Below are 27,710 nucleotides of genomic sequence, written 5' to 3' on the forward strand. Positions count from 1 at the left end.
ACACACAGTAGAAATAGTCCACAAAAATAACTTGCAACACTTCCATCCCGTGAACTCCATACCTAAAATATATTTAAATAATATTTTCATGTCTTGATCAAAACACCTTAAGGATTTACTGGTCCTCAAAATACACTGTAAGGGACAGTTGAATGCCACATTTCTTCCAACTTTCCAAACTAGTGGTTTTTTGTTTTTTTTTTTATGGATTTGGCCTTTGTATCTTGCAGATAAGTATGTCACTGCCATTTCAAGGTGTAGAAAACTCAGGTGATGAGGGTCTCTGTCATTTTGACTTAATCCAACTCTAAACTCGACCTTTACCCAGTGAACAGGTGTGTGCTCTGCTCGTAATTTACCAGAGTGAGCAACCAGGCAGAGAAGCGGCCAACCCAGCCGGCTAATGCAGCCCAGAGCTCAGAGCCTGGGAGGCAGCCCTCATCCACCATGATGGATATGCTATTATCTCCCGGTAACAATTCAAAGAGGAGGAATGAGGGAGAGAGAGAGCAGTGCGTTTGTATTCCTCCACATTTTTGGATCCTGTTTTCACATTCGGTCTGCAAGAAGCTATTATGAGTTCCTTTCTCAGATACTTGGCTGCTCGAATTCTAATCCAGTGAATGAGATGGATATGAAAACAGTCCTGACAGTATTTCCACTGGGCAAGGAAAATCACTTCACACAGATAAATTAAATAAACCTTCAGGAGAAAAGTGACAAATGAAGACGGTGAGTATTTCTTCATGTGCGGCATGGAAACTCCCTTATGTCTCCTGCATTTGTTTTTGGGGATCAGACTTATCTAATTAAAAACCTTGCCAAGTATCCATTTACTAGACTCGAGGAAGTGTTGATGGGACCCGTAAGGCAGTACAATATGAAAAGCAGCCAGCATCCGTGCAATGTCCACATGGACAGACAGTGACAGTTTGACAGGTAAGTCTGACCCACAGTGGGTCTTCAGAATGAGGTACTGTTTCTAAAACTGCCCACAGAAAAACACTGTAAACTAAACAAATAAGATAGGGCAGCTGTATTATTTCTATTATTTCCCCCATAAGAGTAAATATTTTGAGGTTTTTTTACATGAAACATTGGGGTTTTTTTGTTTGTTGTTTGTTTGTTTTTAAAGAAGTTAAAACTAGCAATCTCTGGTGGACTTAAAAATCATTTCAGAACTACTGTGGCCAGCGCCTCGCCAGCTGTGTGCTTCCTTAGGAGCCACCAGCCTTGGGTCAGAGACTCACCCATCTGCTCCACAATCTCCGGAGGGAATACCCGAGAAGCAAACGCTCGTCGGAAAATATCTGAAAACTCCTTATCCAGACCGCCGATTCCCATTTTCTCAAAATTCCAGTCAGGATTGATGATCGACTGGCGATTTTCCTTGGTTTTAGCTTTGCCTGTATGAAAACAAAACAAAACAAAACAGTAGGGTTAAGTATAAAAAGGACAGGTGAACTGACACACAGCTGTTCCGTGAAGGTGGACAGCATAAACTTGGCTGATTTTTCTAGTGAGGAGGGTAAGACCGACTTACCTATTTCATCTATTCTCCATTCATGGTTAGTAACAAACTTCCAAAACTAACTAAACCTATGCTAGTCTAGTCTATCTGTAGTCAGTCCACGGGATTCCATTTCATTAACCTTTAATCCAACCAGAGTAAATTAGTTGATGAAAGGAAACACCATACATTCACCTGATGCAAATTCCACTAGTTCCAGAGATGGAACTGACATCGAGCCCTGGCTCACAGCCCCTGGTAAGTGTATATATGTTTTTACCCAGGGGAAGCATATGATGATAACCCCTAGCCTAGGATGTGCAGAATGAGTTTGATGTCTTGTCACATTACACAAAAGTCTAAAATCATTCTAAAGGCTTTAATGACTGCAGAAGTTATACTTACAAATTCTCTCAGAGACAAAAATTGTTTAATTTAAATGTCAGAGTGCCACCTAAGGTAACTCAAGAGAACCACACCTATTTCAGACACAAAGAACAGGGTACCCATGGACACTCTAAACAAAAAGGGAAATATGGATTTTATGAAGTTGAGGAAGAAAATATTACATTAAAAAATTTGCAGATAATTTTCTGGTTAGACTTTTGCAGACTTAAAGATTTCTTTTAGGAAGGGGATCAAAAATACTTTCTTATGCTCTACTGCCCTCTTGTGGTCAAACTCACTGCATGCCAAATTACTGCAATTTCATTTTCCAACTGAAATCACATCTTGTAAGTTACTTGAAAATACCTACATTGTTCAAAGTTACAGAATTGCCTTGGGATAAAATATTTTAACAAAAAACATACAAAAGGGAAATACAAGTAAATCACATCATAAGCATCCTGTGTCCAAAATACAAAATTCAATACATCCTTCATAAAAATGGATATGTGTGTGTGTTAAAATCATATTGTAGATATATTTAAGATCCTTGAAACATGTTAAGCAAAAAAGCAAATTAAGATTACTGACATGGTTTAGTGAACTAAGGCCCTTGTGGCCAGACAACCTGTGTTTGAACCTCATCCCTCACACAGTGGATAGAAAGACTTAACTCTCTAAAGTTGTCCTCTGGCTGCCCAAACACATATACCCACACACAGTAACTACATAAGGTAAATTATAAAATCAAATTTAGAATGTGAGTTGCGCTTTAGTGAATGCTTATCCACAGGCATGGTGGCACAGGCCTTCAACCTTAGCACACAGAGCACTCAGAGCAGGAGGTTTACACGTTCAAGGGATGTGTGGGCTGGTGAGATGGCTCGGCAGTTACCATCATGCACTGCTCTTGCAGAGGACCTGAGCTCGGTTCTCAGCGCTCATGCTGAAAGGCCCGTAACCAGCTGCAACTCTGGTCCCAGGGGATCTGATGCCGCCCTCTAGTCTCAGTACACTGTATGTATTCCATGCACAGACATAATGGAAAAGAAAGTCTTTTTCAAAAAAAGGCAAAAGACAAACAGCAACAGAGACTGGTAGAGTACTGATTTAGGAAAACAACAACCCGCATTGAAACAAAGTCAAGTAACTTTGGACAGGACTGTGCAGCCAATGATTTTTCATTGGGATTTTTCTGTTCTATTGGGACAGATATGAACATAATTATGTCAACCATAAATTCCAGTTAGCACAGCGCTATTCAAATGAGTTGCTATTCTTAGAGATTAAACCGCATCGTTTTAACATCTCAAAGTGAGGCAAGTAAACAAAGGGCAAATGTTCCTGCCAGGAGGACTCTAACCACACACTCCTCACTCCATCACTAAGAACAGTGATGCCATGGTATTTCACTTAACACAGCAAGTAGCTGGGGGGCTGACAGGTGCTGAAGGTCACAACAGATCACAAAATTCTGAGCAGGAGTCAGAGATGGGAAGACTCCCACGCAACAACTCTATGTAGTGTGCGATGACCCTGAATGAGACTCTGGAACAGAGAGAGGCCATAGTGGAAAACTTGGTGAAATCCAAGGAAAGGCCACGTCTTGGGCGACAGCAAGGAATCCATGCGAACTCGTCAGCTTTGGTAACTGTACCGTATGACGCTCACACCAGGGGAAACTGGGAAAGGGCTCCTCTGAGCATGTTTTAAAAATCTTTGTGAGCTTAGAATTATCTCCGAATATCAAAAATAAAAATTTCATTGTTTCTTTTTAACCATTTTTGATATGGCTATGAGAAAAGAAAATTAAAATGTGCCTGTGTGTTTCACATTTTATTTCTGTTGACTAGGTGCTCTGGGCAAAGGCTTTGGACATTGTGTCAGGATATCAGACAGCACAAATATCCCCACTCCGGGATAAGTCTGGGGGGGGGGGGTCCCTCCTATTCCCCATGAGTCATATGTAATATCAGATGTCTTAGCTTTATCTGTAGTTTTCTAAAACTGTAAATCTTACCAATAAGATTGAGCGATGAATTTTCTGCTTTTTCAAATGCAACTTGACTGTTCCCAACAACCAGTCCTACTTCAATCTGCACAGAAAGAGAGTAATTAGTGGGCTATCGAGGAAGCAAGGCTAGACACGAGGGGGTAGTGTAAGGAGTATGGTTTTTCCTCCTGCTGCCGCTGGTCTTGTCCCGCCGCAGCGCCAGCCCCAAGTAACGCAGAGACTCTGTATTTGATATAATTCTGTTGGCTCAGTTACTTGTTTATTATCGGCTAGCTCTGCCTTAATTATTAACCCATTTCTGCTGATCTATGTATTTCTCTTACTGGGGAGCCGGCCGGCATACTGCTTTCTCCCGACTTATAATAAATATCTGTATTCAGTTAAGATTAGAAGTACAAATTATGAGGGCTGGAGAGATGGCTCAGTAGTTAAGAGCACTGGCTGCTCTTCCAGAGGTCCTGAGTTCAGTTCCCTGCACCCACATGATGGCTCACAGCCATCTATGATGGGATCTGGTGCCCTCTACAGGCGTTCAGGTATACAGGCAGGCAGAGCATTCATATAAATAAATACATCTTTAGAAAAAAAGTACACATTACAAGTGGCTCGCTGTTAGGTATGCTTTCGTTTCTATTTCAGTAGCAATGGTAGTGAGGTCTTAGCACAGTGGTTCTCAACTTGGGGAGGGGTCACATATCAAATATTTGCATTGTGATTCATGACAGTGGCAAAATTACAGTTATGAAATAGCAATGAAATAATGGTATGGTTGGGAGTCAGCACACATGAGGAACTGTATTAAAGGGGGCAGCATTGGAAAGTCGAGAGTCACTGGGCTGGTAGCTCAGAGGGAAGAACGCACAACATGAAAAGCTCCATGAAAATGACAGGAAACATGCCAGCCTGCACAAGTCACATTGGAAAGATCACCTAGTAAAGACAGGAACACAGCTTACCTTCTGCCTTTTACCTGACGCAGGCTCTCCCTTCAGGATACTAGGGTCCATGGCTTCAATGTCCTTCACCAGTAATCCAAAGAGCTTATCATTAAAGCTAAAGACAAGCTGTGGAGAGAAGCAATGGGAGGAAAGTTACCTCATGCCACTAAAACAGTAAGGCCAAAAGAGCTACAATTATTTACTGTATAAACAATGCATGAATTCTCTCTCTCTCTCTCTCTCTCTCTCTCTCTCTCTCTCTCTCTCTCTCTCTCTCTCTCTCTCTCTCTCGAGACAGGGTCTCAGGGAACCTAGCTGGTCGCAAGCTTGCTGTGTAGCTGAGGTTGACTTTGAACTCCTGACCCTCCTGCCTCCACTATCCAAGTGCTGGGATTACAGGCATGCACCTTGATGGCTGGCTTTAGGTAGTGCTAGGGCTAGTGACAGGACCCAGGGCTTCGTGTATGCTGGGAAACATTCTGCCAACCAAGCACACTTTATGGTTAAAAGAATATTTTTCCTAGGAGACTAATCATCTGAAACATAAAAAGAGGCAGCACTTTTGAATCTTTGCAGCGAAGGACTAAGTGTCAGGGTTTCTATAATGAACTTGATAATATAAGTGCATAGCTTTCTTAGAAATTCCGCCAAGTCCACCCTCACCAGAAGTTCAGACCTACTCTGTGTGTGAGGGTGTGTGCGCATGTGTGTGGAGGCCAGAGGTCAGCTTCAAGTACTGTCCCTCGAATGCTCTCCATCTTGCTTTTTCCACCGTATTTTGGAGCCAGGGTGTCTCACCTGGAGCTCACTGATCTGCCTATGCCAACGGCCAGGAACCTCCAGAGGTGCTATGTCTCTGCCTCCTGGGGGGTGGGATTACGAACAAGTACCTTCATCCCATCACTCCCAGCTTTTGGCCTGGGCTCTAGAGGTCAAACTCAGGTCTTCAGGCTTGCTTAGCCAGCCCTTTACTAACTGAACGATCTCCCTAGCCCCAAGCGCTGCTCTTCTACAGAAACATACTAGTGGCACAGGAAGATATCCCAGAAGCAAATCTCATGTCCCACAGCAAGAAAAGAAAAAAAATTCAACTACAATATCTCTATTGTGCAAGAAAAGCTATTGTGATTATATATATACACGACACCTTCACACAATCTAAGAGATTTCTCAAATGTATGTATATGTGCCTGGGTACCATTCGAAGGTACCCTTGGATGCCAGAAGACAGCACTGGCTCTGGAGGTGGAGTTACAGGCAGTTGTGAGTTGTCTGAAAGGGGTGCTGGGAACTGAACTTGCATCCAGCAGAGGAGCAGCCAGTTCTCTGAACTGCTCTGCCCTCTCCCTGGCCTCCTGAAGCCGTGTGAAGGCTTTTCTGAACAGACTCCTATCTGCTCAGTGAACTTGCTCCTCAGTTTATAAGGAACCTCTCCCATGAAAAGTTCCTCTTAGTTCTTCCAAAGCAGAATTGTGGGCATCGGCAGGCATTTGGACACCTAGAGAGTGTCTACCTGCTGTCCCACTGAGAAGGCCTGGTTGTTGAACTGCTGGATAAATTCTGCTGCCATCTTGTCAGTGTCATATGGGTTGGAGTCGATATTTTTTTTCTGCAGAAAGTCGATCTCGATGGTCATGGTACCGATGCACTGCTTGGCTTTGTCAAACGAATACAAGGCCACTAGGAGGGAAAGGAGCATTCTTTAAGAACTACAGGAACACCAAACACTTCTAGTTACAAAGAGTTCAACACCAGGGAACATAGCAGCGCCTGACCAAAATGGAGCTTCCCGTGGGCTTCCCTGGAGGAGCACACGAGGCACAGGCTTAAAATCAATAGTCAGAGATTTCCTTACTCACCTGAGTTAAGAAGAAAATATTAAACGGCACTCCATCACCTTTGACCCCCTCATCCCTCCATGACAAAGGAAAACACATCACATCCCTCTTCACAGTCCCTGTACCTCCCTCCTCCTCGTTTAACAGAGGACAAAGCGACAGGATGGGTGGCCTCCGTGGAGTTGGCACAGCATGTGGCTACCAAAGATGATTTTGTTTGATCTAAGAACACACTGCCACGAGGGATGGGACGATTCCTTGCCCTAAGAAAGTTAGAAAGAGGCAGTGGGGGGAAAAGTGGGGGTGGGTGGGTGGTGGCTTTGAGTAATGATGTTTCCCAAGGGTTACTGCCTGTGGTGTAAGTTCTAATTTACACTTCTTCGTAACACTGCAAGTGTGTTTACTGGGCACCCACTGTATGCGGGAGGAGCTGTAGGCAGATGCCTACAATCCACAAGACAAGCATGTATAAAGCTCTGAGTAAGAAAATCCCTACCTAAGCACTGACAAGAGTTTTAAACTGGCTTTCAGGCTATAATGTCATGGACTTAAATATTAAAGTACTATATATAATTTTATATTATACACTAAGTACAGGCCCAAATGCTTAACTGTACAACACAAAGTTTATGTATCATTTTGGTAGAAACGGGTATCAAAAGGAAATTCCTCATTGGTACATAATTGTAAAAAAAGCATTTTCAGAGAAAAGTCTTGTGCATATTTATATGTGCCAGTTTCTAAACAAACTTTCTTTTTTTTTTTTTTTTTTCCAAGACCAGGATTTCTCTGTGTAACAGTCCTACCTGTCTTGGAACTAGCTCTATAGACCAGGCTGGCCTAGAACTCCAAGAGATCTGCCTGCCTCTGCCTCCCAAGTGCTGGGATTAAATTTGTGCGCCACCACAGCCCAGCGCTAAACAAACTTTTAAAGCAAAAGATATCACACTACAGTGTCTGATACTGAGAGCACCAGGAAAAGCAGAAAAGCAACCCAGGAAAGTCCAAAGAAACTTGCATTTGACTTTCCCCAACAGGGCAACATGCTCATGCCCAGCAAGTAGGAGCCCAGCCCGGTTTTCAGTGGGGCTAATGTGCATGTACTTCCTTCTCGTGTTCCCTGAAGGCCAGTTCTAGAGTGCACTGATGGATGGCCCCTAGGAACACAGTGGAAGTGCTTTTAAGCAGCTGCCTCCGAGTTCACTTGGCTATGTCTTCTACAATACACCTGCTGATGCCTTGCCTGATGTCCTGAGTCTGCAAGTCCCCAGGCCCTGGACCTGTGTACGCCATACGCCATGGGTTAGCCATGTTCATTCTCTAATCTGTTCATGCTAGTACTGCTTAGTAGCGTAATTGTACAGTGTAATTAGTTAGCATGTGAAAATTTGATATTCTCCTGTGAGAGCCAAAGTTAGATTTTAAGTTTTAATTACTGTGCCACAGAGATCCATGAAACAAAAATGCTCTGCTCTGCAAGCCCCTTGCCCAAGGACAGAGAGTTCCTGAAGTGCTGGAGGCTGTTGTTTAAGGGAGATAACAGCCACACGTTTTCACTCCCCCAAAGTTTGTTTGACCCATCTGCACCAGATGTACTGGATCACATGTGGGAGGTTCACAGGCAGGAAATATGTCAGGATATAAGCTTGCCCATGACTGGATGTAGCCTGGAGGTACATCAGGATGTATACTTGCCCCTGATTGGACCTGATGGCAAATGCAATGAATTATGGGTTTTCCTTCTTTTTTTTTTTAATTTTTAAAACGTATTTATTTTTAATTTATGTGCACTGGTGTTTTCCCTGCATGTATGTGTGGGAGGGTGTCAGATACCCTGGAATTGCAGCTATGGAACTGGAGTTACAGACAGCTGTGAGCTCCCATGTGGGTGCTGGGAATTGAACCCTGGTCACCTGGAAGAACAGCTAGTGTTCTTAACCTCTCAGCCATCTCTCCAGACCCGGGTTTTCCTTTTTTAAGCTCTTGCCATACTTGATTCTGGGCTATTCCCCAGGAACCTGGGCATGGACCTTGCCAGAGCCCCTCCACCTGGCCAGTATTTAATTAAAGCTTGCTTCAAATTTGGCTTTAAACTGGTGGGATTAACATTTTCTGGAGATTCAGACAACCCATCCAAATACTAAAGCTAGACCTTCATTCTAGAACTCTGGGGCTGATGAACTTCTTCATGTGCCTTGAGATGTTCCAAGGCTTCAGGTTGCCTTCAGTTCATGGATAATCAGAGTGAACTTCCATGCTGAGAAACAAGATTCATATTAAAAAATAAACAGATTTCAGATGTAACTTTCCACTAAAGGAACATGATTTGCAATGACTGTTCTCAGTAATAATTACTTGTAAACGATTAGATGGAAAGAAAAAAAATGTTGAAAGCTATGTAAGTACGGGGGGTCTAACGTATATGAAGGTCTGAAGATGTAAACGTTTAAATATGTTTTGAGGATTTCAGAAAGTGATTTAAGATGTATAAATGCAAGTTGTAAAGGTATAAGTAAATGTCTTAAGTATGTGAAAATGGGAAATATTTTAGATTTCTTTCCACTTCTATGCTGTTGTTACACTGAGATTTCAAAAGTTCAGAGTTTTAATATTTATCACTGGAGTTCTGATAAGCTGGTAGAGCAGTGACTACTTACTGTTTGGTCATAAGCTCAAGATTTTAAATTTCCTTTGGTTGTCTTCTAAATATAGACTTAAAGATGCTTTTCATCCAGCCAAAGACACTCTGTCTAATCTATATCTGGCTCTCTGGACAGAGAAAAAAAAATGTTCTTTTTTTTTTTTTTTTTTAACCCAAATCTATAGCTTTTGCTAGGGCTCAAAGGTATGAGTCTACTCAAGCTGTTTTACAGACACCTGCTTTTTCTGCAATGTGCATTTCAGTGCAGATTGGGAATGCTAATATATCTAAAACTTTTATGTCTTTTTGTAAACTAAAAAAATTCACATAAACTAAAAAAAATTCACGTAAACTTCAGAGAGTCATAAGACTTGAATACACTTCTCACAGATCAAAAGGACTCCAGATAAGTACAAATTTCCCCACCTGTTTATTCCTGAAGATGGTAATTCTCTCTATCCTGGTCTTAAGACCCCTCCCTTTCCCCAATTACTAGGACTATGGGCCTGAAAGTTCCAAATGTAGGATTTTCTCTTAAGTTCCTTAATGTTAACTTCTGTCCACAGTCTGTATCTGTGTCAGTAGATTTCCATTTGGCTGACGACACACCCAAGTATCAGCTGCTGACTACAACCTGTTCCAAATGACTTCCAGCCCTGAGACTTGCTGAAAGCTGGTGTGAATGCTCCCTATCTTTTCAGCTGGGTCAGCAAACCAGATGCTTCTCCCTGAATTCCCTCCTTGTCTTTGGCTAGCATTCCAGCCCTCCTGGACACTGACTACAAAATCCTAGTTCCAGCAGGAAGTAGTTACAGAAGAGAGTACAACATCCTTTGCCCCCAAACAGGCTAGAATGTTAAATCAAAATAGCTAACTGTGTCTATTGGCATACCAACAAAGGTACCTGTTAAAACCAAATAGATCCAGATCTATCAACAGGTAGATTCATTAGCTGAAATAGTTCTATAGTATGATAGAGCACTCAACCTACTCTGTGTAAAACACAGAGGTTATTGTATAACTTTAAGAGAAAATTGTTATTTCTATATAAACTACTCAAGAATCATTAGAAATAATCTGGCTGTACTAAAAAAAAAAAAAAAAATTGCAAGAAAAGGGACCTGAGATGAAGCAAATAACTTGTCCTCACTCTCTTTTCCAACTTCCTTCTAAATAGTTAACTCTGATGTCAGCCATCACAGGACCTTCGGCCCTTCTGCTTCTGCTAATTGCTGTTGTCTCTTACATCACTGATGCCTTAAGTAAATGATAACTCCTGTCTGGGTACCATTAAGCTGATGATCATTAGACCTCAATATGAACAGATACCCACCACAGAGTCAAGGATTTGACTCAGGATACAACTCAGCAGGGGAAATGTGAGAGCCAAAGTTAGATTTTAAGTTTTAATTACTGTGCCATAGAGATCCATGAAACAAAAATGCCTCTGATCTGCAAGCCCCTGCTGGAGACTGTTGTTCATGGGAGATAACAAGCCACACGTTTTCATTTCCCTAAACAAGTTTGCTTGGCCCATTTTCACTGGATGTGCTTGATCACGTGTGGGCAGGAGGTATGTATGTAGGAAATACATTAGGATACATGCCTGCCCATGACTGGACCTGATGGGAAATGCAATGAATTATGAGTTTTCCTTCTTAAGCCCTTGCCATACTTGATTTTGGGCCATTTTCTGGGAACCTGGGTATAAACATGATCAGAGCCCATCCACCTGACCAGTATTTAATTAAAGCTTGCTTCAAATTTGGCTGTAAACTGTGGTAGTGGTCTTATTCTTGATAAGTGGTATTAACATTACAATTGATGCTATAACATAGAAACACTTTCAGTTTGCTCTTTAAAAGAAAACAAAATCAGCTAGGCATGAGCAAGAAAATTAAAAAAGATTATGGATGAAATCCATACAAAATCCAATAGGGGGAATGGAGTAATAGCTCAGTGGCTATGTGGTAGCTCACAACCATTTGTAACTCCAATTTAGGGGATCTGATGCCCTCTTCTGGCCACTACAAGTACCAGGCACACACATGGCAGGAGAAAAGAACTGAATCACGCTGGTTCTCCTCTGACTTCCAAATGCACACATGACACATACTTAAACAGTAAGTAAATAAGAAAATAAATAAATAAATATTTTGTTTTTGTTTGTTGTTGCTGTTGTTGTTTTGTTTTTTGAGACAGGGTTTCTCTGCATTGTTTTGGAGCCTGTCCTGCCTGCCTCTGCCTCCTGAGTGCTGGGACTAAAATGGCGTGCGCCACCAACTCCCGGCAAATGTTTTGTTTTTTAAAAGACATCTTCTGGACATGACATGGCTTTTGAACTCATGAACACACCATTATCTGTTATCCACACAAGATCTACATAAGACTGGATCCTTGAACCTTTAGTCATGGAAAAAAGGAAGGGTTCACAGGGTCCCACCCCTTCCTGGAGGGATTATGGACAGTTAATAAGAGCTGGGGGAAGGGGTCATTTTCTTCAGTGATGTAGCCATGGATAAGTTGTTCATGCTCCGGTAACTAACCTCCCACCCATGCTCATGCAAATGGTCCAAAACGAACGCAGGTGGGGACACACACACACACACACACTGTCTCTCTCTCTCTTTCATACACACACACACACACACACACACACACACACACACACACACGAATGAAAGTAGTTGTTGGGGAGAATGGTTTCAGTTTAGAGAGGGAAGAGGAATGAGAGAACAACAGGAGGGCAAGAATTACTAAACTTTATTATATACATGTATGAAACTGTCAAAGAAGAAAAATAAACTCTTTAAGATTTTATTATGGGGCTGGAGAGATAGCTCAGAGCTTAAGAGCACTGACTGCTTTTCCAGAGGTCCTAAGTTCAATTCCCAGCAACTGCATGGGAGCTCACAACCTCCTGTGTGCAGGAATACATGCAGGCAGAACACTATACATCATAAATAAACGAATCTTTAAAAACATTTTATTATGTGCATTTTAAGAGCTGCTGGGGAGCAAGATTTCAGTGAAAAGATGTAAGAGGATAATGGGAGGGCAGAATGACTAAAATCTATCAGAAAAGAAAAATAAATTCTTTAAGATTTATCTTATTATATGAATTTAAACCACATGTATAGTGTGTGTCTGCATGTGTATGCTAGTGCCCTCGGAGGCCAGAGGTGTCAGATCCTGGAGCCAGAGTTACAGGCAGTTGAGAATGGGTTGAAGTGGGTCCTGGGAACCAAATTCAGGTCCTTTGCAAGAACGATGAATTCTCTTAACTTTGAGCCATCTCTCCTGTCTCAAAAAATAAATCTTAAAAACATACAAAAAATAGATTTTTAACATTTCTTTTAGACAAGGGGCATGGTCCATTTATGAGTTATCCTGGTCAAATAGTAAGAAGTGAAAGGAAAGAGTTGCTGTATGGTTTTCAAATGACTCATCTCTAGTAAATGCCAGACACTAAGGTTTCAGTGGTTTACAAAGATGTTCCCCAAAAGGAGTCCTGAGTCTGCACATCAACAGATCTGGCTGGAGTCTAAATAAAACATTTAATCTCTCTGTGCCTTCAACTGTCACAAGTGTCACCAAGGAGACTGATAAGTCCTTACAATCAGTAAAACTCCAAATTCTATTCTAAATTACTTCATATACTATAGCTACTTGAGTTGTGTACAAAGATTTTCTGCAATTCTTAGAATGAAATTGCTTGTGTAATCACATTTTTAAAATACTTTACCTTGACACCTTAAACAGGGGCAAATATATTTTAAATATTTCATAAATGAAATGGAAGAATAAATTCAAGTTTTTACCTAAAGTGTTAGAATACTCTCCTGCCTCCGATTCTGACATTTTGGTCCCTAATCACATTTTGTAGCAATTATAGGTTAAAGTTATATGCTGAGCAACTTTTATAAGCAAGAGAGATTCATTGTTTTCCATGTAGTAAAATACTTGTGGTATGAAACATTGTGAAAAATAAATGAGTCACTAAGTCCATTGCAGGTATCTGTCCCAGACACTCTTGAACATTTGTCTATAGTGAGATCTACAGGGAGACAGACTCACTATGGCATCATTTGCAATGGCCAAACTCTGAGAAATACTAATCCGTAGGAGAACAAGGAACAAAATGTAGTAAACTCATAACATGGAACACTGTATAGTAATTTTATTAGAATAAAAACTTGATCTAATTTAATAAAGATATACAGCCTCTAAAACATTGAGTGAAAAATATATTTCATAAGTATTTGTATACTGTGATACCATTTTGGGCATTAAAGATTCCAAGGCAGTATAATACATATGTGAACTATCTTCTACTTGAGAAATATAAATATGTATATTAAAGTATCATAGCTAAACTGTAGTTATTAAACACATTTTGATTTAAGGTCATGGTTCTAAATAGCAAAAACCAAGCTGCTATATTTTCTAAGGCTGTGGTCAGCACCCCGGACAGTGTCCCAAAAGGTCAGCACCATGGCCAGTCCCAACGAGACATGTTTCTGAGGGATCCACACAGGAACAAAGAGAAGGTGCTAAATTTTGTAAAAATGTTATACTAATTGAAGTGATTTTTACAAGTACTGAAGATATGGCTCGGCATTTAAAAGCAGTGGCGATAGCCAGGGAGTGGTGGCGCACGCGTTTAATTCCAGCACTCAGGAGGCAGAGGCAGGCGACTGACTATCTTTGAGTTCAAGGCCACCCTGGTCTACAGAACTAGTTCCAGGACAGCTAGTGCTACACAGGCAACCCTGTCTTGAAAACAAAAAGCAAACAAACAAGAATAAGCAAACAGCACTGGCTGTTCTTACAGAGGGCCTGCACATGTCGTCTCACAGTTGTTTGTAACTCCAGGTTTAGGGAACTTGAATTAAGTTTTATAAAATAGGACACTGTCAGACAGAAAAAAGACACAGAAATGACTGGTTTACCTCCAAATACTCACAGACAGAGCTCCCACCCCCAGAACCCCTGAATCACCTTTCTCCAAAGCACACCTACATGCCACCAACACTGATCTGAATCACCTGTCTCCAAAGCACACCCGAATCACCACCACCACTGAGGAGCAGTTCCTGCCTTTAGGACCACGCCATCCACATCAGCCAGGTCCTAATCTGTGCTTCTTAGCTAATCTGCCTTAGTCTAGCTCAATCACTTGACTTACAGCAAGTCTCCTCCATTCACCTCGATAAAGCTCTCACTTTCAGGTGGGTGGTGGTGGCGCACACCTTTAATGGCAGTACTTGAAGCTGAGGCAGGGGGATCTCTGAGTTCAAGGCCTGCCTGGTGTATACAGGACAGACAGTGCCATACAGAGAAAACCTGTCTGGAAACAAACAAACAAACAAACAAACAAACACATCATCTGATTCTAGACAAGAAACAATTTCCAGTAAAAGGAAACTGTTTTTGTAAAATGCTGTCAGCCATAAACTATATTTTTTAGTGCACCGAAGTTTACAATACACTGTCTTAGTTACTGTTCTATTGCTGTGATAAGACGCCACGACCAAGACAACTTATAGAAGAAAGCATTTTATTTGGACACTCACAGTTCCAAAGGAGTAGTAGAGTCCATGACAATCATGGCAGGGAGCATGGCAGCCAGCAACCAGCCATGGCCCTGGAACGGTAACAGACCTTACATTCTTGCCCATAAACACAGTAGAGAAAGGCAACTGGGAATGGCATGGGCTTTTAAAGCCTCAGTGCTAGCCCCCAGTGACACACCTTCCCAAACAGTTCTGTCAGCTAAGGACCAAGCATTCGAACATACGAGCCTGTGGAGGCCATTGGCAACCAAACCACCTCATATGCCTTTTCAAACAGAAAACATTATATTGAAAGTTACATTTAAGGACTGGAGAGACAGCTCAGAGGTTAAGACAAGTACTTTGGTTTAGCTAGCAATCTCACAGGGCAGCTCACAATTGTTTGGAACTCCAATGCTCTTGGCCTCTGAAGGCACCAGCAGGCATGGAGGTGAACATACATTCACAAAGTCATGCAGGAACACACACACACACACACACACACACACACACACACACACACATACAAATAAATCTTTTTGAAGTTAAATTTAAAAACATTCTTTACCTTCTATTTAAACAAATTTAAGAAAACTAGAAACTGGTCCCACAATCAAATGCATTGCCTCAGTAAGTATTTCACTGAGTATTTGCTCCCATCTCTGAAAAGGGAACCCTGGCTTCACGCACTGACCTACTTCGCTCTGGTGCTAACTCCTCCGCTTCCCCAGATTCCCCGTGATGCTTCAGGTGAAGAGGTAACAGTTAAGGGGATCACTTATGTCAGTGTTTCCCAAAATATGGCTGAGAAGAACCACGTAAAGGTGACTGTCAAAAACACAAACACGTGAATCAGAGTCCCCCAAGAGCCTGTGAAACTGTTTTTTAAAAATAAACCTTCCAGGCTATCCTTTTAGGTTAGTCTGGGAAGTACCAACTATGCATTCCTCTCCATCCAACACCCATATCTAAACTAAGCCCCTTCATTTTTACCCCGATTTTTCTCATCCCTCTTATTGATTCCACAACGAACAAAGAGCCAACTAAAGGTAACCTCAATGCTTACCTTCCCTCCACTGTCATGTTTCTGGGCAAACACTCCCACTGGGAGTCTCCTCTAGTCCTTTGCTGTCACTTTTCAGAGAAAGAGATGCACAATGTGGTACCACTTTACCAACTTCTCAGATATTATCTTCTTTGACCCAGTTTAAAGCTACTACAACTGAGAATATCTTCTAAAGCGCTGGGCTGAGAGATAACAGTGGCTCCATGATAGCAATGAGGAGGACAATAATACCACACACAGTCCCCAGTCATACGATACCATGAAAACTGAATTATCTCAAGAGAGATGTGAGCTTCCACTGTGGGAAAGGGGGAGCAGAAAAGGAGGGTGGGAGGCATGACTACAGACAAAACCCAGGCAAAATCATCCTCCCGGCCAAAGGTAAACATCACACCAAGTGACAGGAAAGCAGAGATTTGGGATTCAGCTAGGTATGGTGGTATGACTTTAATCCCAGCATTCAGAGGGCAAAAACAAGAGAATCTCTGTGAGTTTGAGACCAGCCTGATTAACATAGTGAATTCTAGTCAGCTAGGACTATGTAATGAGACTGTCTCAAGACAGACAGACAGACATGGGGCATGGCAGTCTACAGTTCCAGATAAAGAGAAATTAGTTGAAAATAAATAAGACTAGACATTGCGACATCAATCTTTTTCCTTTAAAAAAAAAATATTTTGGTCGTGAGCCCAGCTTTCAACAGCTAAACCATTTCTCAAGCCCAATTGTTTCATTTTAAAATTTTTAATGTGCAATAAGTATTTTGCCCGTACATCAATGCATACAGTGCCCTTGGGTCCAGAAGAGGGCATCAGATCCCCTGGGACTGGGATTACAGAGGGTTGTGAGCCTCTATTTGGGTACTGAGAATTGAACCTGGGTCCTCTGGAAGAGTAGTCAGTGCTCATAACCACTGAACCATCTTTCCAGCCCCAACATCAATTATTTTGGAAAATCAGGTAAGAAAGGATGGTGCTTAGAGAAAGGTATCAGTGGAGAAAAAAATGGCAGTTAGAAGGACTGGAAATACGGCTGAATAGTTAAGAATCACTGGCTGCTCTTCCAGAGGACATGGGTTCAATCCCCAACACCCACATGGGAGTTCACCACTATAACTACAGTTCCAGAGAATCAGATACTCTCACACAGACATACATGAAGGCAAAACACCACTGCACATAAAATAAAAATAAATATAATATTTTAAAAAGTCAGTTAGAAAATAAAATTAAGGATCATACAAAACCAACAGAGAAACAGGCCATATCAACCAACCTTAAACTTCTACTGCAAAAATTTTCCATGGTAAAGATTGTACTTTTCTATAGTAACAGAAAAGAATGCTTCTAGGCCAATAATATTACCCATAAAGCATGAGAAAGAAACTTGCTTGCAAAATCACTATAAAGAGAAAGCAATATATAACAAAATACCATAACATTTCAATTGTGAAGCATCTTCCTCCAAACACCCATGAAATAGAAACAAAGCAAACACATTAAAAAAAAACACAATCACAATTTAAATTATTTCTCCTTAGACAAATCTTAGTTTTTGTTATTGTTAGTTTTTGCATGTGTACATATGTATATGTATCTGGACACAGTGGGGAGGCATGTGTATGCACATATATGTGAAAACCTTCCTTCATTGATTTCTATGTTATATAATTTCTATCTTATATATAAGTCTGTTATACTTGGAGTTTACTGATCCTGCTGGTCTAGTTAGCCAGCTTACTCTATTGTCTTTCCCTCACAAATTCTGTGATCATAAACAGGCTACCAAGCTCACCCAAGATTTATGTGAATGCTGGCCATCTGAACCCCTGATCCTCCTGCATTCATGGGCACTAACCCATCTTGCTTCCCTACTTGTGATTCTGTTTTATCTTACTTGCTTTTTATGATCTGGGAATCCAGTATAGGGCCAAACATACATACATGCTAGGTGTGCCAGTTAGTTTATCAACTTGACGTAAACTCCCGTGATCAGGGGCGGGGGAACCTCAGTGGAGGAAGTGCCTCCATTAGATTGACCTGTAGGCAAATCTGTGGGGCATTTTCACGACCAGTGACTGATGTGGGAGGGTCCAGTCCATTCTGGGCAGTGCCACCCCCAGGCAGGTAGTCCTGGATTGTATAAGAAAATGAGCTTTGAGAGTCATGGAGAGCAAAGCTGTAAGCAGTATTCCTCAGATCTCTGCTCTGGTTCCTGCCTCCAGGTTCCTGCCCTGCACGACTTTCCGCTTTGGCTCCCATCGATGATGGGCTATCCATATGATAGCCATGTGTGGGCCAAACAAACCCTTTCCTCCCCAAGTTGCTTTTGGTCGTGATCTTCATCAAAGCATTGAGGTCAAATCAATACATGAGACAAGCACTCACTGAGCCACACCAGCCTCCTCAAAACTGAATCAGGAAATGGAAACAGAACAGAAATAAGTATGAGAGAGGCAATGAATTTAGCAAATTACTCATGAGAGAACGCACTCAAATGAATTTATTAAGATTCTGTGAATGAAGAATGGAAAAGTAAGAATTTTTAAAAGATAAGTTGGACAGTGATGGCTCAAGTCCCAGCACTCGGGAGGCAGAGGCAGGTGGCTCTCTGTGAGTTCAAGGCCAGCCTGGTCTACAAATTGAGTTCCAGGACGTATTCCAAAGCTACACAGTGAAACCCTGTCTTAGAAAATCAAAAAAAAAAAAATTTTTTTTTAAAGAGAAAAATTATCAGGGGCTAGGGAGATAGCTCAGCCAGTAAAAATGCTTGCCCCATAAACATGAAGACCTGAGCTCCAGCCACCAGGTAGAAAGCTGATGAACTGTAATACCCTTGGAATACACTTTACTGAGACAGCCCACCTGTCCTCTCCATTTGCACAGCTCTCACTGGTACTCTGAAGGAATGAATGGTTAAGGCCCAATAATCAGTAATTATAGAGAGAGAGCTTAATAACATGAGAAAAATACAGGAAATCAGCTTTAGGTAGCTAAAAAAATTACCTACCTTCTATTTCCTGCCCAATAGAAAGTCCGGCCCATTTTCGCTAAAAAATAAATGAGAGGGGAAAAAATGGTTACAATCAAGCCAATCAAAATCAGCAAAATAAAGAAAAGATGAACAGCTGTGAATTTCAGACAGACACTGTAAAGCACGTTGAACTGTGCTCCCAAACCCACCCACACCCCAAAACGTTAGTCTTTAGCTCCCAGGACTGAATAAACTCTAAGCCAACATGACTGGAGACACAGGAGCATGTCATGTGATAAAGATGTGGGAACTGAAGTGATACCAAGCAAGGACTGCCAACCCCATCACCAGCTGGGCACCGCCAGCCTTCCCAGAGCCCTCAGAAGCAGCTTGCCTCTGTGGTACCTTTTCGAGCTCCTAGCTTTCGGGAGGATGAGAGAATCATACTTTGACATTTTTATCCATTTTTGATTTCTTTTTATCAACTTCTTATAGTTTAAATTTTCTATTATTTTAAGCTTAACCAAATTGTGGTTCCTTTTTTAACAGATGATCTAGAAATGAGTGTATATTAGACCTTATAGAAAATATACGAAGCTTGACTTTTTTGTTTTGGGTTCTTTATTGTTGTTGCTATTGTTTGAGACAGGATCCCACTACATAACCCAGGTTGGCCTGGAACATGGTATCTTTCTTAGTGTGTACCACCGTCCCTGGAGTGTCCTTCTAGAGCAAAGCTGACCATGGCGTGGAAAGCTTTGTACAACACAACACACCTCACCATCTTCACTCCAGCAGCTGTTTCTGTTTTAAGTGCACGGTTGCTGATAGTTTTGTATAGCTTGTTAGAATACCTCAAATGCAAATTTAGTTCATGAAATTAAACTAAAACTAGTCAGATGATCCACGCTGAAACTTAAGCTGGGACTCAAACCATGAACTGGTTAGGATTACCAGTGCAATCTACCCCCAAAAATGTTCGGGCACTTAAAGCCAGTCCCCAGTAAGAATCCTACCTTGACACAGGTTTAAAATCAGTTATTCCTGAGAACACTCCACAGAAAGCTGGAGAAAAATAACTTCTGCCTGAAAACCCATGGCTTGTCTACTCGTGTAACCGCAGTGCATTGTGGGGCAGGTGGTTAAAAAGGTGCTTTATCATGAACAAAAGCAATGAACACTCCCCTTTCAACTTCTTTCTGATGGGTCACACTCCTTCCTCTGCCCCACATCCCCTAAAAGACTCTCTGTAAAATGCCACCTTCTATCTGGACAAGGTGACATTTAATGATGGTAGTTAAACCTAGACTTTAGGACACAAAGTGGCCACACTGAGGTTCTGGACTTTTCCTGCAAAGACTGCCTTTGGATGACAATGACAGTACCCAAGGTTTGTCCTGAGAATTGAATCAGTTAACACATTCCAGTGTACTTAAAACAATCCCTGACTTTGGAGTGTGTCTTGGGAGGAATTTCTTTTGTTTTTAGAGACAGATTTTCAATATGTAGCCCTGGCCAGCCTTAAGCTCTGTTTAAAGCTGGCAAACCCAGTGATAGCCCAAACTTTCATTAAACTAAATTAATTAATCAATTCATTTATTTTTTAGACAGGGTCAGGGTCTCATATAGTACAAACTTTTAATCCATAGAGACAAATGTAAATTTACATTGCTAAGGGTGTGGGATCATCAGTGTTAGGAGTCTCTGGTGATACTGAGTGAGCACTGTGGACTCCTCACACTTTACCCATGGTTACATGCGCCACCTTCCCAGCTCTAGAGCAGCACAGTGTTAGGTAGTAATCTAAACAACCACGTTTTGCAGGTTAGGTCTGATACTACAGCATTGTAAAGCCTCTACTGGGGGCTGGAGAGATGGCTCAGCAGTTAAGGGCACTGACTGCTTTTTCAGGACCCAGGTTCGATTCCCAGCACCCACATGGCAGCTCACAATTGTCTCTAACTCCAGTTCCAGGGGATCTGACACCTTCATCCCAATTCACATAAAATAAAGTTAAATAAATTATCTAAAAATAAAACCTCTATTATTAGATGTCAATTTATAAGTAAGATAACTGAGGTGTTGCTTTATATATTTTCTGTTACCCTGGGATTTAGCATCACACCTTTTCTAAGAGCTAACTGATATTACTTCAGACTTTTTTTTTTAATTTGAAAAGAAATTAAGACAATACAAAGATATTGCTGTAAATTATTGACAAATAAGAATGTATCTTTAGGGCTGGTGAGATGGCTCAGAAGGTTCAAGTGTCTGCATCAAACATAATGACATCAACTTGAGACCCAGGACCCACATGATAGAGTGACTCCTGCCACTGTGTCATGCGTGCCCTCCCCCAAAACAAAATAAATAAAAACTTCTCCAGAAAGGAATGTATCTTTAAATTCTTTATGAAACATCTAGGTGTTTTACTTCAATGTGAGTCAATACAGTCATAGGGCAATGCTTGCTTAAAATGAGTTGACTGCTGCAGCTCACAGGCCGTAAGAAAACACATTGCTGTTGGTTACCTGAGGTAAGCTGAACGCAATGCTGCCAGGAACCACCGATGGATGGGTCCTCAGGGTAAATATATATTTGTGATTGGGGGACGTCCTCACAATCACATGCCTAAAAGACAGAGCACAGTCAGGACTCCAATTCAACAAGAACATGTCTCCCACATATGTTCTTCCCACAGGCAGATGGAAACATGGCATCCCGTGAGAGTCCTGACAGAAACCCGCAAACTTAGTTCCCAAACTATAACTCAAAATGTCTTCTAGACATAAAGACATCTTGGCCCTGTACAAATCCAGTCAAGCACATCCAGTTATCCAGTTCAAGGCATCAACTTCATGACATTTGCAGGGAAGTAAAGATTGACTGAAAGTCATTGCTATGAAGAGAAAGACATTTCCTTCCCTGAGGGCAATTTCACACATCCCAGTAAAATAAAGGGAGGGCCAAAGGCGGAAGAGCAAAGGTAGATGAGAAAGCTGTTCCTTTTTAAGGTTGCTTATTAAATCTTCCATCAGATTCTCAAAGCTTCAACATTTATTATAGCAACGTATAAAATAGTTATTAAAAATGAAAAATGTCCTCAAACACACCAACTTTCACACAGATGTCAAAATTTCAAAGAACTCTGGAGCAATTCCTAAATTATTAGACATATCTATAACATATATGTTTGTAAAGCCATCTCGTGGTGACAGTCTTCTACCCCAGGAACAATTCCTAAGTTATCAGCTATTATTTATAACATATATATTATATAAAGCCATCTATGATAATCTTCTACCCCAGGACCAATTACTAAGTTATCAGATGTTATCCATCACTTATATATTATGGAAAGCCATCTATGATAGTCTTCTATCCCAGGAAATCAATGAGTCCTTTGAGAGAGACTCTTCAAATCTGGTTCTGGGCTAGCACTATCTTTTGTATGTAAATGGTGGTGGGGATGGACAGAACAAACCTGTCAGGGCCTATACATGCCAGGCATACTCTGCCCTTGTGTAACCTCCTGACACACCTATCATTCAACAGCATTCTACAATGTTATATTTTAGTGTGTGTATATATATATATATATATATATATATATATATATATATATATAGTGTGTATATATATATATATATATATATATATAGCTTTGCTGCTGAAACACTTATACATACTGTATTTTAAGTAAAAAGTTTATGTGAAAGAATTCCATAAAACTCATTGATCACTGACACTTCAGTCCATTTGTTGAAAATCTTATTTTCAATTTAGCATCAAGGAATGCTTGATACTATCTCCTGCTGTCCCTCAGGCTAATTCCACAAGACCCCAGAGGCAGCCTTTTGATGTAGATGGCACTGAACTTGCACACAGTCTTTGGAAGGTGATTTGTGAATCAGTTAAGACAAATTATGATGAGAATTCCTTTAAAGATTTGAGGGTTTTGTAAATCTTCAGCTTTTACATCTCTTACATCATCACAGTGACAATGCTCACCCTAATGAAAATTATGGAGGGCTTGCTAACATGCTGGGTGGGCACTATTGTAAATATTTCTTTGGAGTAAGTTATTCATCACAACTGCCCCATTTTATAGATCAGGATACAGGAACACAAAGATGGCAAATGTCTTACCCGTGGTCATCAGTTTGTGACTGTCAGAGCTAGGATCCAAACTTAGACAATGTGACTCCAGAGCAAGATGACTACCAACCATGCAACATGACCCCTGTGCCCAGTGTGTAACATTAAGAAAATCCGTTTCTAAAAAGGTCCTATGTGGTATGTATACTGTATCAAGTTTTTACATAGTAATGACTGAAATATATGACTCTCATCTCCATTTTCCAAGTCAGCAAGAGTAATAAAAAGGGTTATTTCCCAAACAAATCTTAGCAAGTTAAAACAATCAAGTCAGAGAGCTACTCACTGGCCAGACTGGTAATCCTTCTCGTTCACAACTGCACAGTTGCTTAAGGACAACTCATCAGTAGGGCATCTCGCAGCTTGCATACTCTGTAAGAACCAATAATTGGAAACACAAGATTAAGTCATGCTTTCCTTCCTGCCTTTTTTTCCTTCCTTCCTTCCTTCCTTTCTTCCTTCCTTCCTCCCTCCCTTCCTTTTTCCTTCCTTCTTTTCTTTCTTTCTTATTTCTTCCCTTCCTCCCCCCACACCCCCACCTCCGGGATAGGGTTTCACTATGTAGCCCTAGCTACCTTGGAACTAGTTCTGTAGACCAGGCTGGCCTCGAACTCACAGAGATCCGCCTGCCTCTGCCTCCCAATTTCTGGGATTAAAGGTGAGTGCCACTGCCGCCTGTCTTAAGCCATGGCTCAGTAAGCATCCCTCCAGTCCTCTGTTGCCTTTCTTCCTCCTGGGTAGCAGCAAGCCCTTCATTTGGGAAGCTGCCCCTCTCATTTCCTGTGGCTTGTGTGACCGCAGATAACAGCATCTCTGCAGCCACATATACTCCCGTCCTCCCTCCCCCATGGCACTAGAAGAAAGCACTCTTCCTTGACACACTACGTGATGACTTTCCGCTTTAAATGATAACAACAGTGTCCTGGAGAAAGCATAGGCCACAGACAATGACCTGATAGCACAGTTAAAGTCCTTGAGGCCAGTCCTGACTATTGTGCAGAACCAATAAATTCTTTTTTTTTTTTGCTCATGCGTATTTGAATTGATTTTCTATGTCTTTCATAGAAAAGAATCATGACTGATAAAATGAAATAAAGTCAAGTAGTAAATTTGATACAAGGTGTTATGAAATGCATCTTTTTATAAGAGATCCCAAGTGGCTATGAATTGTATTGCCTGTAGATGAAAGAAAATTATCTTACAGCCTGAGGCAGGAACATTACTGCAAGTTGAGGCTAGACTGGACTACACAGCAAGACCTTGTCTCAAAAGTGAAACAAAGACAAAACCACAAAAAAACAAACAAACAAACAAAAAACCTCCTAAACATTTCTCAACAAAAATAATTATTAGATGTATTCAAAAGGAAAAACAGCAACCAATGGCCCTTTTGGTTAATTCCTACTAGCCAAATATTCTTCTAAACGATGCTTTTTGTCTGTTTCTGAAGCACAGCCTTGTGTAGCTGAGGCTAGCCTGGAACTCAATATATGGCTTAGGCTGGCCTTTGCATTTCTATTCCTCTCGCTTCCATTTCCTGCATGCCGGCAGTATGGGAGTGTACCACCGTGCCTGGTTCATGTGGTGCTCGGGGTTGAGCCTGGGGTATCAGGCATGCTAGGCAAGCATCCCACCAATTGAGCTACATCCCTCAGGATGTTTGATCCAGCAATCCTTTTGTCAGATCTGGCTAGGAAGCTCTAGGGAACATCCACAGCCATTATTGTGTTTACTCTTCAAACTTCAAACAGAAGCCGATCGTCTTTAAATTTATATAATACACTTTGACCTATTTTTCTTTTGGTTTATTTTATTTTCATGCTTTTGATTATCTGAGACATGTTTTTACTATGCTGCTCAAGCTGGCCTTGAGTTGATGACCCTCCTTCCCTTGGCCTTGGAGTGTTGTGATCACAGGCGTACATGCCCACACCAGGCTTTGGGGTGGGGGTGGGGGAGAGGTGTGTATGTGTGTGCGTGCACACACACATACATGTGTTGTTTGTTTGTTTGTTTGTTTTTTGAGTCAGGGTTTCTCTATGTAGCCTTGGTTGTCCTGAAACTTGCTCTGTCCTCAAACTCAGAGATCTGGCTGCCTCTGCCTCCCGAAGGCTGGGATTAAAGGTGTGCACCTCCAGCACTACCCCCTTGGCTCCAGGCTTTTGACTTAAAGGGCCACTTTGAGAACCATTACCTCAGTTGTTGATGTCTACAGCGGGATATGTGTTCTCAAAGAGTTCACAAGCTAACACGATGATATTAGTACTTTATATTTATTTTATAGTTTTTATTGAAGATAAGCTTTCTAGACTTAATGACACCAAGAAAGCCCTCAAATTCTTTCAAGATGAACTTCTCTATCTGCTAAAAGGAACAGGCTAGTTAGTTTAGCACTATTAATGGTAATTAGGTACCCAAATAGCTGTTTTCCGAGGAGAAGAGACACGAAGTCCTGAAGTGCAAAAGTAAAATAAAATAAAATGGCAGTCACTGCCTTATTCACAGATAAATTACTGCCACAGGTATGTCACTTGAGGTCATTTTTATCTAAACAAGGTCTTTATTGTCTCTTTCCTACACTCCACACAGAGATAGGAAGTAGCTATCGAAATATTTTCTTTTTTAAAAAACATTTTATTATTATGAGTCTGTGTGATGCATCATGTGTTGTGGTTATTCAAGGGGCCAGAGCAGAGCTGCAGCTAGAGTCACAGATGGTTGTGAGCCACCCAATAAGGGTGCTGGGAGCCAGACTGGTCCTGTCAAGACCAACCTGTAAGGATCACTGGTAATTGCAAAAGACTTAAATTTAAGAGCTGAAGGCGCCAGCTCACATCTGCAATTGCAGCTGTCTTGAGGTTGAGGAAGGCTACAGCTTTCATGATGGGAGATGTTATTCTGTATATATTTCACTTACTGGTTGATAAGTAAAACACTGATTGGCCAGGCAGGAAGATAGGTGGGGCTAGGAGTCAAGGAGAATTCTGGGAAGTGGAGGCAGAGAACAGTTCCCATGTAGCAGGCAAAGGAGTTGCAGATCTGGCATTCTCTGGGAAGCCAAGACCACGTGGAAATACATGGATTAGTAGTTATGAGTTAATAATTAAGATAGAGCTAGCCAATAAGAAGCCCAAGCCATTGGCCAATATTATTATAATTAATATAAGTCTCTGAGTGTTTATTTGGGGTTGATGCAGCTGTGGGACCAGGCTGGCGGGAAAGAGTACTAGTACAAAACTTTCAGGTCAGCCTGGACATCACAGTGAGTTCCAGGCAGCCTAAAGCACAGCAAGACCTTGTCTCAAAAACACAACACAACAAAACAAGAGGCTAGAGAGATGGCTCAATAGTTAAGAACACTAGCTGGTCTTCCAGAGGTCCTAAGTTCAATTTTCAGCAACCACACATCTGTACACAACCATCTAACCATCTATAAAGAAATATGGTGCACTCTCCTGGCCCACAGGACACCATATATATATATAATATATATATATATATCACCATATATATATATATATATATATTATATATATTTAGTATATATATATATATATATATATATATCTTTAAAAAAATAAAACAAAAGAGTTTGAAAACAGGAACAAATTACATAATTCATAAAAAGTAAATGTTCCAAACATGATAACTGTTTCTAAAGAAAGTATAGTAGCATATTAACAAAAAAGATACTAAATAGACAAAAACTTGCCATGCACCTCCCCATAAAATAAAAATGTTTTTCAAAATGGAAAAAAATACATTGTTCTAATGAATATTGCATTTCAAAACTGAATAGCTGCAAACAGTGCCATTGCTAAATGACTATGCTTTTGAAAAGAATATCTTCAGGCTAGTGGTTCGACAGATAAAGGCACTTGATGCCAAAGCCAGGCAATCTGAGTTCAGTTCCTGGGACCCACAGGGAAGGAAAGAGCTGGTTCCTGAAATGGTCCTCAACCTCCACATTCAACCTAAAAACAAATTGTGTGTGTTTTTTTAAACCAAGAACAGAATAGAATCGTTGAAGCTTCTAAAACAATCATCCACATGATGGCTTCCAGGAGTTTTTCTGAACACATTTATTAGCACTATGAAAAGTGTAATGCATTTTGATTAATTTGAAAAAAAACAAGTAGACAGATGGAAATGTACTAGTCACATTTCAGTAACACATTTCCATAAATGGTGATTAGTTTGATTTAAAAAAAAAAAAAAACCACAGAATATCATAATTTCAAAAGTGCAGCCAAATTCCCTTACTTTGCTCTAAGCTTTGATTGCCATTAAAATGGAGTGTCTTAAAAAGTAAGCTAAATTTAGGAACAGGCCTTTGAACAGATGTACTGAAAAACATTTGGGCAAGATATTAAAAAAAACAGTCTGGCAGTGCTGGTGAACTTCTTCCATCCCAGCACTCAGGAGGCAAAGGCAGGTGCGGATCTCTGTGAGTTCAAGACCAGTCTACAGATCCAGGTCTAGGACAGCCAGAGCTGTTACACAGAGAAACCCTGCCTCAAAAACAAAACAAAACAAAACAAGATATCACAGAACAATGACTTATCATTTTATTTTATGGATTGCTAGTAAAGTAAAATTATTAGATTATACATTTGTTGTTAGCTTGCTT

General features: G+C 40.9%; 1 protein-coding gene across 3 annotated transcripts in view; it reads right to left on the reverse strand.

Annotated features, from left to right (window-relative positions):
* Nucleotides 1-27,710, reverse strand: part of Nsf (N-ethylmaleimide sensitive factor, vesicle fusing ATPase) — a 290,174-nt gene that overhangs the window by 80,967 nt on the left and 181,497 nt on the right. For all 3 annotated transcript variants that reach the window (XM_051178621.1, XM_051178613.1, XM_051178607.1), the window contains exons 2-8: nt 23,367-23,452; nt 21,454-21,553; nt 18,959-18,998; nt 6,363-6,529; nt 4,868-4,975; nt 3,918-3,993; nt 1,251-1,406 (exon numbers count right to left, since the gene is read on the reverse strand). In XM_051178621.1, the coding sequence (XP_051034578.1) occupies nt 1,251-1,406; nt 3,918-3,993; nt 4,868-4,975; nt 6,363-6,529; nt 18,959-18,998; nt 21,454-21,553; nt 23,367-23,452 (733 nt within the window). The remainder of the gene's footprint in view (nt 1-1,250; nt 1,407-3,917; nt 3,994-4,867; nt 4,976-6,362; nt 6,530-18,958; nt 18,999-21,453; nt 21,554-23,366; nt 23,453-27,710) is intronic.

Source organism: Phodopus roborovskii, unplaced genomic scaffold (genome assembly GCF_943737965.1).
Source record: "Phodopus roborovskii unplaced genomic scaffold, PHOROB, whole genome shotgun sequence".
Taxonomy (NCBI): Eukaryota; Metazoa; Chordata; class Mammalia; order Rodentia; family Cricetidae; genus Phodopus; species Phodopus roborovskii.